The 12,976-nt window shown below is 47.2% G+C and overlaps 1 protein-coding gene and 1 non-coding gene across 2 annotated transcripts in view; both read left to right on the top strand.

Moving 5' to 3' along the window:
- The window catches only part of LOC118513134 (lysosome membrane protein 2), a 36,794-nt gene that overhangs the window by 15,158 nt on the left and 8,660 nt on the right, over positions 1–12,976 (top strand). The window contains exons 2-4 of the mRNA XM_036058560.1: positions 5,740–6,089; positions 12,379–12,470; positions 12,534–12,691. Coding sequence (XP_035914453.1) covers positions 5,960–6,089; positions 12,379–12,470; positions 12,534–12,691 — 380 coding nt within the window. The 5' untranslated portion in view covers positions 5,740–5,959. The remainder of the gene's footprint in view (positions 1–5,739; positions 6,090–12,378; positions 12,471–12,533; positions 12,692–12,976) is intronic.
- Positions 6,316–6,496, top strand: LOC118514926. Its single transcript, XR_004906901.1, has one exon. It is a non-coding gene; the product is annotated as a U12 minor spliceosomal RNA (small nuclear RNA).

Here is a 12,976-nt window from a genome sequence, read left to right as displayed (position 1 = left end):
GGTCTTGGAAATGTAGGGAGCAATGTAAGAGAAATTTGATTATATTCGAATATGTATAATATTTTACAATAGTGCAGAAAAAATTGATTAGAAAAACAAATAGGATGAATTGAAAATGAATCAATCACTTGAAATCAGGCAGCAAACGCTTCTAAAAAAAACTCTAAGAATAACTAAGATAGCTGAGACCTTCCTTGTCTTACACACGCCGTCCAGTGCCGTAAAATTGATCGGACTTTTACACCTACACCTATCGCTACTCATTTGTCGTTGGCAAAGATAGTTGGCAAGCCACAAGAAATTGCAGGGAGAAGAACCCCTTCCACCAACATAAAGCAACAGCGATGCTATGCGAAGCGTATGAGAACAATAAATAACGAAACCGGTAAAGGCACCATCAATTATGCAAATTTCATTTGTTTGCACAATGTAGATTTTTTTTTCTTTTGCGCCCCTCTCACACACACACACGCGCTTATGCTAGTACGCGAGATGTGGATGCGCGATCTTCTCGGCGTACGATGCTTCATCATGCAGAAAAATTTCGATCGGCCACACTGATTGCTGGAGCTTCATCGGAACGCACTAAAAGGCGCTCCTGCCGAGCAATCTCTGTGAGCGTGAGAGATTTTGATCTCGAGATCGTGTGCTGCCCCCCTTTCTGGACCAGACACCGTCAGAGGTTAAACTGTTTGGCGCGAACAGTGCACACACAGACCCGGGCATATATCGCGCTCGATGGGGTTGCAATTGATTTGTTGCTTCTAATTGATGGAGGTTAGGCAAGAGGGTGAAGATGGCGGGCGATGGTAGGCGATGGTGGTGCCCAGTGCAATCAGTTCACACTGCACGGTGGTGGTGAGCTGGCGATCGTTGCAGACTGAAGAAAGCGAAAGTGCACATTCTTTAGCTCTTTCGTGGTGTGAAGAACCGATCGCAGGGTTTAATTGAATGTGTGAGTCAATCAGAGCTATGCTGGGAGTTGATCGTTCCGGGAGCGATTGCCGAGCTTTGCCCTGACTCATCGCAGTAGGCTTTTTGATATGAAAAACGTTAATCTTGCTTTTCAGTTTCAAAATTTTAAACTGAAATCCGTAAAAGCTTTTTGAAGCCTCTTACAAGGTTTTAAATTTTGTATAAAAATTAAATATACATTAATTAAATATAAATAAAATATTAATATAAAATTAAATCATTTCTGTACACATATTTATGCCGATCGTAACGATCGTTGAGCTACTAATAGCCCGATAAGTACTCAATCACAAATAACAAAAAGGGAAAAATGCTTCCACTTTCCACCAACCACCATCGATTAACATACATTAGCACACCTGCTGACATCGAAACAAAATGTGTCCCAAAAGAGCTACACCAGCCCAACACACGTGTGTACTGCACCACACCCGATGGGAACCGAAACAAAGGCAAAAGCAGGTGTTAACAATAATTGCAGCACGCCTGCAGACAAGACTGATCTGCATTTCTTTACCGCGTGGCGCAGTGTGGTGGAGTAAGTAGAGCAAAGCCCCATTTCGCCAGCGAAAGGAAAACCGCCTTTTCCATGCACGCTCGGCACGGTAAATGGTTCTGATTACCTCCCACCAACCAAACCCCGCTGGTTGGCAAATGGGCAGCCCATTTGCGGTGCTGGTGCAACAGTAGAGGCTATTAATAATAAGCCTAATTATGATTGCGCAACGCAATGGCAGCGTCTATGTGTGTGTGTGTGTGGACCACCTCGGTACACCTTTGCCGAAATGAAAGAAGAACTCGCTGTGAGGTGAAAGAAAACTGAAGAAGCCGAACAAATGGACCCGAAGACCGATAGAGCTCGTCAGGCTCGTCTGCATTGGCCCCCAGTTGTTTTCTGCTTTTTGGGCTGGCGACTCGTCGCGTTCGACCAACCGTCGATGGGGATTGATTGGCACGATTGATGGAACGCCACCGAGCCTTTGCTTGCTTGGGGGGGACCTCTGAGCCTTGCTTTCAAGTATCAAGTTTACAATAATTGCGCACGATTGGTTTGCGCATGTTGGCTGCGTCGAGGCTCGTCCGAAGGGGCCAGACTTTTATGTAATCTGCAGCACCGTTTGTAGGCCAAGAAGTGCCAGAAGTTGCCACAAACCTTGTGCGTACCACCGCAATCGAAACGCAATTCGGTGCCGAACCGATTCTAACGCCGAATCGGTGTTGAACCTCAAGGATTCTCGAGTGGCGCATGTATATCCTTACAAGCACAATATTTGCACTCAAGGACAAATGGACAGCTGTATGCTCCGTCTCAACCTTCCCTGATGGAGATAATCTAATTATGGGTCATAAACAGCTTCTCCTTATGCTATAAAATATGTGTTAGAAGACAAAACAGGTCAGTCAAAATAAGACTAACAGCACGCAAAAAGCAGACTCATCGGACCATTTAATGGACACACACACACAACAGTTTCCGCCAGAACTCCGTACGATGCTAGAAACGCAACACGGCGCAAAGGTTAAACATACGTATCAAGGCTGCTGCTTGTAAAATGTGCATACAGTTGCGGGTGGGAAACCCGACCCTTTGATAATGATGGCCAGCGAGCTACCGGCGCGAACAAGGGCCTCCCCGTTCGCTATGTTTTCGCAGTTTCTGATTTCCTTTACGCAACGCCAATCAATTCCAATGGCAATCCACACTTGCGTACCGCCAACTACCCAAGGTGTGCGGCGTTGTTGGTCTCTTTGCGGAAATTGTTTACATGTTTAGCGCCGGTTGGTTCGAAATCGTTTCGCCACCGCAGAGGTAGCATCCTGCTGCATCGTTTTGCAGGTGAATCGGCGAAGCACTTGACATTGGGGCGGAATAGCGAACGAGCTTGCGGCGATCGTGCAATAGCTGGCACGATTAGGGAGCTGTCAGTTTTAAATTGATAAAATCGTTGTATACTGTGCCGTGGTTTAGTTTGCAATTTAATATCGCACATTAAGAACGTGTACTTGTGGATATCGGCCTGGCGAAACTGACGGGTCGAATCAAGGTCATTGTAAAGCTCATAGACCTTATTGATGTCATGAGTCGTCTATAGTCCAAATCGAATGCTTCTCTGAGATTTTTATTAATCGTGGACAGAGTCTTTTAAGCGTAGATGAGTAAAAGGACAATGGAATTGTCAGTAGAGTTTCGAGGCCTCCTTAGTACAAAGATCTGAGCATTTTCCTGTTGAATGATACTCTTAGATTTGGACAGAGTCCATATATCATAAGCGTAGATGACTTTGGAATTGTCAGTAGAGTTTCGAGTCTTCCACAGTCCAAATATCTGGACATTGGCCTCTCGAACGATACTCTGAGATTTTCGTTAACCTTGACCTTCCGAGGCTCGTAAGCGAAGATGAGTACCGTGGATAGGACTATGGTTTAGTCTCCAGAGTTCCTTCTTCGTCCTTCACGGGAACTGTGACATGTGAAGCTGTTGTCTAGCTGCCAGGACTCTTGTACATATCTCATTCTATATAATAATGTCGATGCTAGTTGTTGACCCTTACAAGATCTATCCACAATGCTATTTGATCAGCGATATTCTCCTGATAGTGGAAAGTTATGAGAGTTAAGGATATGAGATCATCCCATCTTAGAATCATTTTCACATAATTTTCTAGTACCTTTAAGGCCTTTTATTGGATAAATCACAACAGTTAGAGGCTTAAAATATCCATAAAAAAAAGATTCCGTTACACGATCGACGCCATCAACTCCAGAAAGATCTGGCTGATCTTTTAGCGCTTCTGCGCCCTTTTTATTTCGCCAACTGTGACGCTATTGAACTCTCTTCCGCCTTTAAGCCCGAACCTCAGCCGCAAATTCTTGGCAGCGTTTCGTAACATTACGCATCGAAGCCGTCTGTGCTTCGTACTACGCCATTTGCCTTACCCATTCTTAGGGTCACTTTCCGCCACATGTAATTTAACCGCCATATTGCACGAAATTAGCTGGGATATTCCGCAATTTAATTTGCGTATCGAATTAAAGTTTCAGTTTCGCCAGTTTCATCGCATAATCATGGCGTCGGCTACTCTCTCGGTGGAGCTGGTAGAAGCTTAATCTTGCTTCGCGGTAATACCGAACGCACACTTGGAGAAGAAGAAACAGCAGAAAAAGGAAAATGATTAATTAATTAACCACCAGCAACCGGAGTTTTTTTGGTTCACCTCGTCACAGTCAACAGTCGTCAGCAGACGACGCGCACTAGCACACGAGCTGTGATATGTCTGCAAGTGGTTCAACAAGGTCGCTGGTCGTCGGTCACTAAGTACCACAACAGTACCTTGCGAACAGGGAGTCACCTCGTAAAGATTCACCTCCAAAAGCTTCCAACGGCACCGGGCTGGGTTCGTTTAATTGATCCACCCTGAGTATGTCTCCTGGCGCCCACAGGACTATTAACCGACTGATGGAGCTCCAAAAAGAAAGCAAAACACATTTCACCTTCACCTAATAACGCTGATCGAGGCACCTCACCATCATCAGGAAACAACACACACCCACCTCGAGAGTTCTCGACGACTCGTATCGTACGCCGGCTCCATCAAAATGGTGGAGAAATGGTTTTACGCTACCCAAGACCGAAGCCATCGTCCCTCGGAGGGATGTAAAACTGTAAAACTTATCGCCGCAAAATTATGATCTCCCGCATGACAATTATCGTCCCCGCCGGGCGTGGATCTCTAGGTCTCGCTGCACGCCTCGCCCTCAAGGAACCGGTCCTTATGAGTACGACGTCTGCAATGACCTTTCGGCCGGGTACCATGCCCCATATGTGTGTGAGTGTGTGTGCGAAATTTCGCGCAAAAGAACTCATTTATTTGCCCCGTTGCCTCCACCAGAGAACGGGTATAAAATTAAGCCATCGAAGACCCGGCATGGACCAAGATGTCACAAAATCAATTCCTCACACCAAACACCATTTTCGCACACCGAGTGTCAACTTTACGTCTTCATACGTGTACGGACGGACGGCAGGTCACGATGATAATAATATTGCACGCCCCGTCCGTCACACCGACACTGGTGACCACTCGTTTGGCACTCGTTTGGCTATCATTTTTATGCTGATCTGTGTTTTCTTTGTGCAGCAGCGTCAAGGTCTTGTGTGTCCTGGCGTGATCCACCCTAGGCACCGGGGTGGGGACATCGGTGTGTTCGAGGTTGAACAAAAAAACAAGGGATGGCGTGTAATTTATGTATGAATGAACGCCGTGCGCGCTAAGTGTGCGTTCCTGCTGGTTAAATGTGGCGATGGGCGAGACTTGCCAACAGGGACAGGGACCGTAGTGGTAGCAGCATCGACAGCAGCATCTGTCCACGGTACGGGAATGAGACGACGCTTCTGTGCTGTGTAAGTGTGTGTGTGTGTATGTGATTCTCACGTGCCGGAAAAGGGTGCGATCACGACCTGGACGACAAAAAGGTGCGCACGGGACGTTATGTAATGTGACGCGCAATGACATTGAATTTGCTGCGACGTGCCCCGATTGCGTTCAGCTGGACTGATAAGTGCGACCCACAGTCGTCATACAGGCGACAATCTTCCGGCTATATTTTCTTATCTATTTTTAAGATTTTGTTATCAATTTTTCATTTAAGTTCTGCTCAAAGTTTGTCTATCAAAGTCCTCGTTAAATATTAAAATATTATCTTAAAACTTAAAATATTTTAATTTTCTAATGAGTTTTCTTTATAATTTCCTATAATTTCCAGAACGCCACCCAGCTCCGACCAGCAGTAGATGCGCTCCGCCAGCAAACAGCAAGCGCAAGCGAGCGAACCACCATCGACAGCTGCTGGGAACCGTTGCCGGGACCACCGCCGAACCTTCACGTCCCGCGCCCTAAGCAAGGCCAACGGCCCCCGCCCCTCACATCCCTAGCTGACCGTCGTGCTGTGCGCTCGGAACCGTCCCCACGCCACACCGGATACGATGGGATTGCACAAAAACTACTTCAAAGTTGGACAGAATGCTAGCAATCAGCTGTTTGGTTTGCCACCCGGCCAGGGTGGACCGACGCCGCTATCGATGCTCATTTCGCAAGGAGCGAAGTTTAACAGCAGTAAGTGTCGGATATCCTCCACCCTGTTTTACATCCACATTACTTCAGAGAAAAAAATCCCAAAAGTGCGCATCTCCACACAAATCATAACCGCACATTTAAAAATAGAACACTACAACAGTCGCTACATCGCGGGCATTTGTTATGCTTTGCGATGATGCGTGCGCATCGCTATCAAAACAACGGCACGGTGCGTTAGGAGAGTGTCGAAGCGTACGGCAGCTTCGTGCCTTAAACTAATGAGTAAGGAAAATTACGGGCCTTGGTAACGCTTGGCTCAGCCTACGCACAGCAACGGGTGCGGTTTCGGTCGTGCTCGGTAGGCTCTATTTTTGAAGAGGCACAGGTCGTCCTTGGGCTTGTCCTGCCTACTTTGCAGGATGCCCGAGAGCATTGCGATCTGCCTCACCTAACTGCTGTCAAAAGGTGCGTCCTCTGCATGACTTAGCTTGACCTGAATATTAGTGGAGATGCATTGAGAAAGGACACCTAAACCCTCTGGAGGGACAAGATTATTCCTCAAGACCATAATTGAGATTATTCCTCAAGTTATAATTGTAATTGAAAATCAATCAATTTTTCATTCTACAAACAATAACTTATCTCCTCTTCAAGACACCTGGAGGTAGTTTTGGATCATCGAGAAAGAGGGCTCCCACACCTTACTAATCTGCTAAAGGTCCACACCGATTAATCTCGTCTAAATGTTAGTCCCCCACTGTATAAAGAAAAAACCCTTTCAGCGCCTACTTATCTCATCGCAAAGTAGATCGTGATGAAGGTGTAATAATACACAGTGCTAACGTGTTTAGGCCTTATTCTTTTTTATTCCATCGCGAGATCTAAGCCCCCGAGGGAACTCCAACCTGAGCGCCACTTGTGGAGGCTACCACAAAAGAAACAACATTTACTCCATCCGAGGCGAATGAAGTCTCAAAGACCCAAAGCCTCTATAAATAAACGAAATTTACTCCATCTGGTCGCTTCTCACCCCACCCCACACACGGTGTGATTAGCCACACGTTCGAAAGGGTAGCTATAAAAATCAAGACGTCTCGCGCCAGATCTCGAGCTTCAATCACAGCTCCATCTCCGATAATTGCACCTGCCCGTCGCGGTGTGAGGAAAAATCTTTATGTGCAAATGGCAATCAGCGGCAAATCATCAAAACCGCGCGCTTCGATCATGGAGAATTGCCGTTCACCCATGTCCAACCATGTCATTACAACCATCAAAAGGGCCCCTATAGCAGCTAGTGTCGTTAACCGGCCTGAGGACTTTATTCCCTACCGTGTCCCTTGCAGATGGACAATGTTGTTTGCCCGTTAGAGAAACGGGGGCTCTCCTTTTACTGTCCATTAATGGAGGAAGAAAATGATCCTCACAAACTTCGCGCGATCACTTGAGGTGTGTGGATGGGCAAACTCTTCAACTGCTCAATCGAGCAGACAGCAAACACTTGCCACCCACCTTCCTGGGAAGTGGGAGAGAGTATGAGAGTGGGATGAATTTGCGCTTTTTTCTGGTTAATGCGCGATACCACCCGCGGGTGAGTTAGCTGGCACCGGCGAAAAATCCCCCAATTTTTTCGTTGCTAGTCTCGTATGGTCTGGCGAGAGCCCCCTGCGAAGTGCTTATTGGTTCATGATCAGTTACATGAGCATGACTCCGCGAGAACGCTAATCAAATCAGCATCAAATCAAACATATGGGTACAATACGTTCAAGTGATCAGAAAAATTAAATTAACGCCTCTCCTGGTCCCTCCTGGTTCTCGGGCCAAGCTGTGTTGCTTCCACAGACTGTACCGCGTCATCACAGTATCATCGCACCCGAACCGAACCCCGAGACGGATTCTTGTCTGGAGCCGGATATTTCGGAGTAATTTTGTCCGTCCATCTCCATTTCCAGCGGTGAATGCGCCTTATTGACTTAACCGACATACTGCTAACAGCAGCAGCAGCAGCAGCTGAAGTACTGCCGTCGATTGACCTTCAGCAAGTCCGCAAACTCTGGCCACCGAAGTAAACAGTAGTGCGTCCGTTTGGGTCCTTCACAGTGTGCAGAAGGTTTTGGGCAGCAGCCACACTGTGCAAACGAACGAACCGAACCGGGTTCCTGTTTCAATTTCAGCGCACAGCTAATTGAGTACTCCATTTCAGCGGTGCCGAATGGGTTTTTTTGCGGCTGGAGGCCTCGTGCACAAATTACGCCTAATGACGATTGATCATTGCTATTACTGTTGTTGTGTGCTTCTTCGGGCCGGTAAAAACTTCTTCCGCGCCTGTCGTCGGTTTGCTTTCGGATGGGTAGACGGATGAACGTTATGGGCAAATATTTAGACAACAAGCGAAACGGACAATCAAACTTCATGGTGAGGGAATTTTTTTGGCCTTCTTTTTGCAAATCGTTCGATTCATATTCCTGCCAGGGATGGACGGAAAATTTTGTCTACGCACGGGACAGTTTCTCTTTGTTGACACAGCCATATCAGATTCTGTGGTCGAGCGATTGTGCCTTTGGGCGAAAGCATCACAAACCACTTCAAGTTTCTGGCATCTCGACTCGGAACGATCACTGTTTGCCCGATGAGCTTGTGTGTGTGTGCTTGGGCGACATGTGAGCAGCTTGCTAGATTTTAAATCAGAACTGTTCCAGGAATATCGCTTCTACCCTGGAAAGGATTTTACCCGACAGACATATCCCTCCGGTCGATTAGTTTTCTTGCCTGTAAAATGCTGTCAGTTTTTGACAGGATAGGCTGTCAGTAAATATCACTATTCAGATCTTATTCTATAAAAGTTTTTTGCTACATTGTCCACGCGTAACCCCTTTCAAGTCCATGACCGGGTCTAACAATTCACCCCTCGGGACAAGCGATTAATCAAGACTCGCCCAGCATGACCACCAGATCGAACCTTTCTAGCGTGTTGTATGCGAACGCCCTATGCATATATTATATCACCAGCCGACCGACTCGACCGTTATCAACCTTCAAGTTCAATGTGTGATAATGATTAGGTACCGGAGCCGTACCGTGTCGTCCTTCGGCACTGTTGCCACTCGCGGAAGTTATCCGAACGGACAATTATTTGAGCGAGTGTGTGACACTCCATACAACTTCATCGGTGTAATTTCACCCACATTCCACCGTTCACTAACCGGCCGAAATGATACAGAGAAAGAGAGAGAGAACCACCACTGTCTCCGTTAGATGTACCCCTTCGGTCAGATTGACCTCCAGGAAGAGGGTGGCCGTCTAATCGATTGTAATCCGCAAGCAACCTGTAATCATGTCAACACCCACCCAGGTTACCTGCAGCACTCGTACCCGTCGTGAGCCAGATGGCCTTGCAAGGGCCACGTGTTTGCCCACGGGTTCCCTTAAGCTCCAGTTTTCCCGTTTCAGGTGCAGTATCGCTTGCATAAAGCGACGTTACACTAACCTGCCCTAACCGTGTGTCCTGCTCTAGAGTTAGGTCAGGATGTGCAATAGGCGGGTTTAATTAAATAATAATTACATCAGCGGGTCTGGAGAGTGCTCAGATCGTACAGTTCCTTGCAGACTTACTTTAGCAGCCACTCTCAACAATTACCTGCTCATTGCTGGTGAATCTGGACGGTTGCGATGAGATCGTACGCAAGATCTTCGCCAATGTATTTGAGCGTGACGTGTCCTATCACGACCTATCCACTAGCCCCTCCCCCCCCATCGTCCCTCTTGCCCTCCCCCAGCAAAACAGGTATTGAAGTATGGATATGGTAGCATAACGAGCTGTATGGATCTTTCTTTCCCCTTTTTTCATTTCGGTTATATAATCCAAAGCTCTTTGCGCTGCTCCTTTGCGGTACCGCTTGCTAAAACTGGCCGCTAGTCAAAACAGGTCGCAAATAGTTGGTTGGCCAAAACGGAATGGGCAAGAAACAAATCAAACAAGAACAAATGCTGCTGCACTCAGGCGGGCCTCGGTGAGCAGCGCGCGAGCACGACGTTCGTACGTGATCACGCAGAGAAATAGGTGATGGTGAAGTCCTGTTTCCTTGGCCTATTTCGGGTGATTTGTGGGACAATATTTTTGGGCACAGGCGGGATAAAAAACAAGGAATTAGAGATTATGAGAAGCTTTGATTGGTTGTTGGAAAAATTTCGAATGGCGATTTGGTTTTGCTTTTTGTCCATCGGTGTTAAGCACCGCTCGTGGGAAAGATCAGATAATTCTGGTCGAAGGCTCGAGAAGAAAAATTACTCCAAGCCAAATGAGGTACGCTTTAAGTTGTTTAACCCGACCCGATCAGCTGTTTAGTTGGGCTGGTTTAGTTGGTTGCAACACACGCAAACCCTGGTGAAGATCGCTCCCGGGCACAGTGGGATTTGTACGGAGAAGGTCCTGGCCATAACTATCGATCATGGTGGATTTTTCTTTAAAATAATCGTACTAGATGATCATGTAAGCAGTTTCTAATAGAAAAGTTCTTCAATAAAAAGGTATTTTAGTACTCAAAACTTCGATCTTCGATAAATTGTCCTTTTAATGCTCATCTCACCTTCGAGGCCCAATGTGCCAAACAAGTGGGTGTCCGAGCTTCGTTTGCAGACGTTGCGATGGTCGATCAAATTACCGACGAGCTGCGATCGATCCCTACCCTCAAAACCGCACCTTCCTCCCTGGGTGAAGGTGTCTGGTAGGTTGGTTGGTAATTTTCTCCTGTCCTTTCCAAGTTGCACACGGTAGCTCACGGCGCAGTTCGACGAAAGAGGTGGCCAGAGTAGGGGCCAATTGCTGCACGCGACACCTCTAGAAGTATCCACCGACCCGGGTCGGATCATATGGGTCAATCGATAGGGCCAACTATCTTTCGCCTTGAACGGTGTCAAGTTAAACCGTCCCTACAGCTACAGCCGTTCGTTTGGTTTGCAACCAGCTGCGTGCGTGCGACACCCCTCTCAAGCCCACATCCTTCGAAGTACACACACACACACAGGGTAAATCTGCAAAACCGTATTTCGATGCAATGGGCAAATGCTGCACTCCACTGGCCCATTGCTGAACGGTGGCACACCATTATGTAAGGGACGGCTGATCGACCATACGGACCGAACGGGTGCCGGTTGGAGCGGGCGCGTCATTTTCCACGATCTCTAAACACGGCGGACGTTTGACCGGTTTGCTTTTCTTCGGAGTCCGTCCGAGTGATGTGGGGTCACGAGTGTGTGTGTGTGTGTGTGATTGGGAGGCGGGTGGGCACCGATTTGTGCTCTCACCGGTTTTCTGCTTTTAGGTTAAAGAGTCACACACCGGCGCATAGATGCTGTTGCCCAAGAATTTCCACCCGTTTCGATACGGTGCGATGTGTGCTTAAATGGTTTGTTTACGATCTGATGCCAGCCAGTTATGCGGTGCAGTTTCTTTCTTAGTTGCAGTTGTGCAGCGTGGCGTGAATGTGAGCGTTAATAAGCGGGATGATGATGAAATAGCCTCGCAGGTGAGATAATTTATTTGAACATTTATTCGCAAACGGTACGCGTTTCATGATCACGTGTCGTTGACATTTGCGAATTTGTGCAGCGCTTGTCGCAATTATAGTTTAATTCTTGTGGGTAGAATTTTTTAAACATCCATTTCAATTGCTAATGCTCGAAATTGCCCATCAATCAATGCAATGCAGTCCCGGCACCCATTCCAAGTCATCGCTGGCAGGCCTCAACCCTTGACTACTTTGTCCTTAAAGTGTCTGTGGTTAGTTGGTTGAGATTGAGCCACCCTGCCTTCTCCTTAGACAGCTTTCAAGCCCACATTGCATCGCAATCCCTTTATTGTCGTGAGAAAAGTCCTCTCACCACATACTCAGGCCCGATGTGTATAAACTGCATCACATAACTGCAACAAAGCCAACACACAAGCACTCCATCCTGTGGTCGTTTGCTTACACATAAAGGTCAGATTGAATCTTGGTTGGTTAGGCGTCCACCCTCCGGATGAGACTCACCATATCCCATTCGAAGCTGACCGGTGTATTCTCACCAGGGGTTTGCTATTTTCTTGGAGTGGGGAAAATGCAGTTCCAAGACAGAAAGGATGAATGAAATGTTAGGGAAATGTTTGCGGTTCTGATGAGTTGGCGTGATGCATTAAATTGTACCAACTGTGTTTAGGATGTCCTGAGGAGTTCGTGTGGCCTCTTGAGAGCAATTCTAGCCTCTTCGGGCTAAGCCCAATAGAAGATTTTGAAGGTGGAATCGCATTGTATTAACGACGAAACCTGTCCCTTCCCATCTTTTCTCCCTCCAGATCGCGTAGCGGTAATTATATTTGGAATTGTCACCCTCATTGCCGGTGTTATACTGTCGTCCGTGCCTTGGCTAAACATTTTCATCATGAAGGTAAGTGGTTCGCCCCAAGTTTACCCAAGGACTTCTCATTTGATGCCCATCCAATCCTTCCAGAACCTGAGACTGTGGAACGGCACGATAAGCTTCCACTACTGGCAGCGGCCCGGCGTGACTAGGCTAACTAAGGTGTACATATTTAATGTTACTAATCCGGAGGGATTCCTCACCGGTGAAAAGCCAAAACTAGTTGAAGTAGGACCATTCGTGTATAGGTAAGTGGCGCGTCCCTAGTGGTAGTTACTGGAATCTATTTATATCCCTCGTGCGATCGCTCGATCCGCGATCTCTATCGGATTCGAGGAATGATCGCGATTTACACAATCGAAACGATGTCGAGCGGCTCATTAACAATCACGTTTACGTTTCCGGTCTGGATTGGATGGTGGTGCTGCTGGTACTACTACTGCCGGTCACCCCGTCTGTTGGTTTTTCCCCCGGGATAGCACATGCCATGCCCGTCTCTTACATTTCAATTCTGTTCCCTCGGGGATGAAAAT

The sequence above is a fragment of the Anopheles stephensi genome, chromosome 3, assembly GCF_013141755.1.
Source record: "Anopheles stephensi strain Indian chromosome 3, UCI_ANSTEP_V1.0, whole genome shotgun sequence".
In the NCBI taxonomy this organism is placed as follows: Eukaryota; Metazoa; Arthropoda; class Insecta; order Diptera; family Culicidae; genus Anopheles; species Anopheles stephensi.
Note: the sequence above shows the minus strand (reverse complement) of the source record. Positions and strands in the feature narration are given on the sequence as shown.